This window comes from Phodopus roborovskii, unplaced genomic scaffold (genome assembly GCF_943737965.1).
Source record: "Phodopus roborovskii unplaced genomic scaffold, PHOROB, whole genome shotgun sequence".
In the NCBI taxonomy this organism is placed as follows: Eukaryota; Metazoa; Chordata; class Mammalia; order Rodentia; family Cricetidae; genus Phodopus; species Phodopus roborovskii.
This window is the reverse complement of record NW_026126585.1, coordinates 15,703,834-15,710,501: the sequence shown is the minus strand read 5'-3', so window position 1 is coordinate 15,710,501 and position 6,668 is coordinate 15,703,834. Positions and strand designations below refer to the sequence as shown.

The 6,668-nt window shown below is 54.6% G+C and overlaps 1 protein-coding gene across 1 annotated transcript; it reads right to left on the bottom strand.

Moving 5' to 3' along the window:
- On the bottom strand, positions 1-6,466 carry Klhdc8a (kelch domain containing 8A). The gene is made up of 5 exons (XM_051204182.1): positions 5,459-6,466; positions 2,591-2,755; positions 2,142-2,357; positions 1,495-1,596; positions 1-238 (listed from the first exon to the last, which is right to left on the bottom strand). The coding sequence occupies exons 1-5, from the start codon at positions 5,832-5,834 to the stop codon at positions 45-47; spliced, it is 1,053 nt and encodes a 350-aa protein (XP_051060139.1). The 5' UTR covers positions 5,835-6,466; the 3' UTR covers positions 1-44.
- Positions 6,467-6,668: the final 202 nt, after the last annotated feature.

The following is a 6,668-nucleotide window of genomic DNA, read 5'->3' as shown; positions in this document are numbered from 1 at the left end:
GGAGTGGGATGATGCTGTCTAGGGAAGGGCACTGCTTGGGCCAGCTAGGATTCAGAGACATAGAGCGCCTCTACCGCATCACTCAGACCCTGGCTGACACCCCCCACAGCCAGAAGGCAGTTCTTGAAGACGATGCTGGAGCAGGCACAGCGGGGTGTGGGCATGGCAGGGAGGACCTCCCATTTGTTCTTCTCTGGGTGGAATGCTTCTGCAGTCTCCAGGACAGTGGGCTGGTTTCCTAAAAATGAGGGCAATCAGATCTTAGGCCAAGGAGCCCAACCACCAAGCATGTCCCACAGGGACCATCTCCCAACCTACAAGTAAAAGCCAGGCAACCTCATTACCTTTTGCTACAGGATGGCCCTGGCTTTACCATCCTGGGCCAAGAATTCCTGTCAAGCAACTTTGCCCTATGACCTTTCTCTCTGCCTTTTCATTTTAAGAATAGGATTGTTGGCCCGGAGTGACAGTGCATGCCTTAATAATCCCAGCACGGCCAGCATTGGTGGCATACGCCTTTAATCCCAGCACTCGGGAGGCAGAGGCAGACAGATCTCTGTGAGTTCAAAGCCAGCCAACCTGGTCTACAAGAGCTAGTTCCAGAACAGGCTCCAAAGCTACACAGAGAAACACTGTCTCTAAAAATAACAACAAAAATCCCAGCACTTGGGAGTCAGAAGCAGGTGGGTCTCTCTGTGTGTGAGGCCAGCCTGGTCTACAGAGCAAGTTCCCAGACAGCTACAGCTACACAGAGAAACCCTGTCTTGGGAAAAAAGAAGAGAGAGAGAGAGAGAGAGAGAGAGAGAGAGAGAGAGAGAGAGAGAGAGAGAGAAGTTGTTTTCTTCGCCCTCGGTTATCAGGGGCTTCTAAGCGCTACTGCCTCCTTCCCTCCTGGTTTTTCACACACACAGGAAGCCTCCCGGATAATCGAGTTCATATGGTTGTTCAGGAACGAGTATAGTGGGGTGTATCTACACCGAGTAGACTCTGGCTGCCAGGGAGCCCTGCTGCTTTTATCACTGTGCCCTCTGACTTCAGTGTGCCCCAAGCCCCAGTCCAGCCTTCAAAGGGCCAGCCGTCTTTGAGAAGGACGAGTTATACATCAACCCAGTCCAGGACTAGGGCCATTTATTTGATCATTTGCTTTGCTACCCCAGGATACATCCGGATGTCCAAGAAGAGCTGGGTTAATGAAAGATGACAACTGACCCCTCTGTCCCCAGCTATCCCCAGAAAGGGACTCAGGGACCTGGGTTCGGCACCGGGGTTCAGTTGTCAGCATGTCCCCTATGTTTTCTAGAGCTCCACTTTCCTAGTACAGAGTGGAAAGAAAGCACGCATGGGACCCACGTGGGAAGGTCAAGTCCCGGCTGTATTGAATTCTTTGGAGCGGAGCAGTGGGAGGTTTAAGAAGTCAGTACCATCTGTCGCTCAAGTACAGTGCCAAGGACCAGAACCACAACACAGAACACAGTTGAGATGGTCCATCCTTACCAAGTCCCCCAGCCACTATGACCCGTCCACTCAGACCGCCAGCCACGAAGTCAGCCCGGCGCTTCTTGAGAAAGAATGAACGTTCCATCTTCAGCCATCCCCCTGCACGCCACGCATCGTGATGGAAGACACAGAGGGTTAGATGCTGATGCCCCCTAACAAATACAAACGAATCCCACGTGGCTCTTCCCCTGTGTGCCTACTCCCTGGTGTTCAAGGTGCAAACAGCATCGCCTGCCGATTGAAATGACACACTCTACCACCTCAGCCTTCTCTGGTGCTTGGCACAGTCTGACATACACAACTCCCATGAGCCCCTGTTCTATTTAGGTTTTCCACAATCCTCAACTGGGGAGGAATCTGATTAAAGGTGGTGAACGGAGTGATCAGGATCTCTCTGATTCTCCATCAGGTAGAGTCCCTTCCTAACCTGGTCCTGCACAGATACTTGGTTGAGATGGAGGAGGAAAGGCCATAGTGAAAACAGCCAACCAGGCCAGAGCATTTCCATGAGTTGGGAAGGCTGCTTAGACACTGGAGAGGCCTGCCCGGATATGTAAGCAGCCCGAGGATGAGTTCCAGGATGGAGAAAGTGGGGCTCAGTCAGAAGACAGGCAAGCAGCCAAGAGGGCGGGAACCCAGCTTACCCTGTTCCATGTCGAAAACATCCATTGTCCGGAGGAACTTGGGCTGCCGATAGAGACGACCCTGTCGCAGGCCTCCCAGGCTGTACAGGTGGTTGTCCAGGGTCACAAAGCTGGAGAAAGCCCGCTTACAGGGAATGTTGGGGAACTTGGTCCAGGACCGAGACTCTATGTCAAAGACCTCAAAGGCATTGACTGCATATTTAGACTGTCGTCCCCCTGGAAGTGGGAACAGGACACATGGTGGACAAAAAAAAAAATAAAGCAGTCCCTGAGAACCAATAGGGCTGGGATTTCCCTTCTGTTGTTCAGTTGCTTGAAAGATTCCTCAAGGGCTGCAACAGTGTGATTACCCCCCAGGGCCAGGGGAATTCTCAGGCCGTGGGCATTGCTTCCTAGGAAACTCACCCAAGGGAGCAAGGAGAGGAAATGAACAAGGAGCTCGTCCTTACCCAGCACATAGATCTTGGAGCCCCGGAGGAAGGAGGTGGCAGCATATCTTGGAGTGGGCATGGGCGCTAGTGACACCCACATGTCCTTGAGCATGTCATAGTGTTGCAAGTAGTTGTGTGGACGAAGGTCCAGGCCCATCCCGCCTGCAGCATATACTCTATAATCTAAGAGAAAAGCCACACACAGACGCGGTTCGGTCGGCTCAAAGGCACCCGGAGACAGGCCCAACAAAATCCATAGCCTTCCACAGGCCACTCCAAGTTCCTGACCACACCACTGCTCTGCTAGGGAACCGCAGCTGTTTTGGCGATTGGCTAACACCATTCAAAGTCCCTGTTATGGCTAAATCTGGGTCTTCCTAAAGCTGTAGCAGGGCTGTGTGCCTCGGCCCTCCCTAGTGCCAAGTCCCTGGCAAAGCCTGACACGCTAAACCCTGAACAGGGACAGCCTAGGTCCCCCACCAGCCAGAGAGGAAGGTGAGGGAAGAGGCTTTTGTGATGACCTCCAATAATGACCTGTCCCTTAGGATCCTGTAGGGATCCTCAGACATTAACTCTTCAGACATGGTGAAGTCCTTTAGAGCTACAGTCAGACCCTCTGCACACTTGGCTGCCAGTGGCTCTGTCTGCTACCCCAGTGGGGAAATGGCATTCTCCTTCACAGATACAGAAGCTTGCAGGAGCCAGGAGGCCCCTGCACTGAATGGGCTGATAAGGCTAGGTCTGAATGCAGAGGAGGCTTTGGGGAACTGATCCTTCAGAAACCTTGCCCTTAGAGAGCTGCCTTCTCTAAGCAGGGAATCCCTGCTTTCTCCTCTGCTCTTGGCAGTGGGTAGCTTTTCAGGGACTCTGCACACTGTATCAGAGAGCATGACCTAACATTTGCTTCCCCAGCCCTTGCTGAATGGGTTTTCTCTCAGGAACCTTCAGTTCCTGGATGTGGTCCTTGTTCCCAGAAGCCTTTGCTCAGAGTCTTCCTTTCCATGGTACTTTGACTCTTTGGGGTTACTACCACAGAAAGTGAGCCCTATTTTCCTTTGCTTCCTAGCCATACTGAGGTTGGGGGTGGATCCTAGCCCTAAGCCCAAGGCTTGGAAAGGGCCTGATGATAAGCACCTGATTAGCACAAATTCCGCTTTCCTTCTAGGAAACCCCTTCCTGAAAAAAACTGTCTACTCCACAGTCATTCAGCCGATGGTCAGTTCTGACCCATCATTTGAGCCTCAACTGGGGTTCCCTGAGCTGCAAAGCAGGGGGCCCTGAGGACTTGGCTTGGTGCCTCCTAAGTGATGGTATCTCCATTGGCTTATTGCCACAGTAACTAATACAAGCTCCAGCTGTTTCTCCCAATACACTGAAGGCCCTTGATAATTTGTTAATCTATGAACCCAGCTGACATGTAAATGTTTACCAGCCTAACTGTTGAACCCACTTGACTTTATGGTTTGGAGCACAGGTATGGTCTGTTTAACCTTGGGGAATTAACCTTTCTGGCCTTCATGGTGCTTCTTCTAAAATAGACTACAAATAGCACTTATCTCATTGGATATGCTAAAAGTCCAAAGGGATAAAGCACCAATGGTAAGCCTTAATTTTTAACTTTCAGCATAATTTATTGAAGGAGCTAGGGACGGCGTATATATAGTCCATACTCATTGTCCTCAGTGTCTCCGTGAGCCTCTGGACCATCCATCTTTTTTTTTTAAACGGGGGTCTTACTATGTATCTTAAATTACCCTTGAACTCATAATCCATCTGCCTCAGCCTCCTGAACTCACTCTGCAGCCAAGGCAAGTCTTGAACTTGCCACTCTGCCGCCTCAGCCTCCAGAGCAGCTAGGATTCCAGGCCTTCAGCACCAGCCTGGCTTTTCCTACTTCTAACCGGCAGTCATGAAAACCTATTGTCTCCCCTTCCTTCCCAAGGCCCTTCTGGCCCCAGCTTCTTGCAAGTCACTTTTGGGTCCCGGATTGGATTTTCTACCCAGTTCCTTCCTCCCTGTGGCCTAAGCCTGTGCCAGGGACAGAACAAGTGTTAGAGAAGCTGGTCTCTGCTCTGCCGTGTGCCAGCTGGGCTAGGTAGCAAGAGAAGCAGGGAAGGATGGGGAAAGGGAGGAAGGTCACCCCACCAAGCCTACAGTGTGGAGACACACGTATATGAATTTGGGGTCTCTTAACTCTCATTCTCATAAAACTCTGTTTTAAGAAGCCCGCAGTTCGAGCCCCCTCTCTAGGCTGGTTTGGGCCCCAAAGGAGTGAGGGATTTGAGAAAGTGAAACAAGAATTTTAAAACCACATGCAAATCAGAGAACTTGGTGGAGCTGGATAATAGGCCACAGGAGTCAACCTTTGAAACATTCTGACCTCCACTTAGTATGACTGAAACTGCAGTCAGGAGTTAAAGGTGTTGGGATCCGGTCCCAAAGCCTCCTTGGCAGGCCTGGTGATGGTAGAAGGCGGGGGTGACAGCCCTCAGGAACCTACACAGGGAGGTTTGGGGGTGTGTGTGACCAACGGGAAATGTGGCCATTCGGCTGAATGCCAGGGTCTGCAGAGTCTTTGCAGACAACCCCACAGTTCACACCTCGGCTCTCTCCCTCTGCAGTGGCCTGCCTAGCCTGCCGGGAGGAACCCTCTGGAGCGGACTGACTCCTGGCAAAAGATGGAATTCCTAGACATTTCACCTGCTCAGTTTCCCTTCCCGATAAGGGAATAAGGGCAGTGGGTCTCTGCTTTCAGTGCTTAATGTAAGGTGCAAATGGGATGGGTGATGTGGCGTTGCCCCCCCCCATCATGTTGCATTCCATCCGTTTTCCCCATGACCCTTGCCTTTCTTCTCTATGCCCACCCTCAACCCTGACCCCACTTGCCTTTGGCTGTAACAGAAATGCCCATGGCAGCCTCACGCAGCACGTTCCTCTTCTTCCACTTGCCCTCATCGATATTGTACATTTCCACGACCTTCAGAGGCAGTTGATTGGTGCCCACACCCCCGATCACCATAATCCGCTTTCCTAGGGCAGTAACCGCTACCCCGGCCCTGGCTGTGGGCAGGGAGGGCAGGGAGGTCCACTGGTCGGCCTCGGGGGAGTAGACCTCGAAGCAGTCCATGGGGACGCCATTGTCATTACATCCCCCGATGGCATACACCTGGCCCCCGGTCTCCAACAGTGAGCAGTAGACCCGGCGGCTAGGCAGTGGAGCAAGGCGTTTCCACTGAAAATCCTTGACATTGGGCACCTCCATGGCAGCCCGGGGGAGGGCCCTGCTCGCTCGCCCTCACAGCGTCCGGGCAAGGTCCAGCCCCGGGACCCGCCGGCTACTCGGCGCCGGCCCGCACGTCCCCTCTTGCAGCCTCCATCTCGCGTTGCCCGGGCTCCCGCCGACGCCCGCTGGCTTCTGCGGTCCCTCGGGTGTCAGCGGGGCGGCAACGTCCACCCCTGGCTCCGCGGGAAGAATCTAGGGCAGCAGGGCGCCGGAGGTAGCCCGCCCTGGGGCAACTTTGCAGGATGAGCCCCGCCCCGCCCGCTGCCCGGGAGCGCAGAGCCCACCTCGCCGCGCGTGGGCGCCGCGCTCGCCCCTCACTAGCTCCCGGGCGGTGCCCGCAGCCACACGCGGCTTTCACCGCCAGCCATGCAGCCACGGAGCCGGGGACAGCGTGTCCTGCCCTTCCAGGCCCGCACGCCGCTGTCACCGGAGCAGGCGAGCGGCTGCTGGGACTACTAGCCCGGGCCGGAGGACGCCGGTTCCCCGCACCGCCTCCCCGCAGCCGCCACACCTGGGCAGGAGCCCACGCGCCCCGCGGTGGATGCTGTGGCCTGTGCGTCAGCCCCGGCAGCCGGGGCGGGCGAGGGCAGGGCCTGCCGTGTCTCCAAGGGTCGGAGGCAGCCGGAGCAGAAGCCGGTGCCCAGATGACAGGCGGATCCCGCCAGCGTGGGGGCGGGCGTTTGCGAGTGTTTGTTTTGGGTGAGGAGGCGGAGAGCCCAATTACCCAGTTTGTCTACAGTACACAGACCCAGTTCGTGACAGGCTGGCTTTGTTTGGGGGGAGGTGTTCTCATCGGGTAAAACCTCAGAGTTA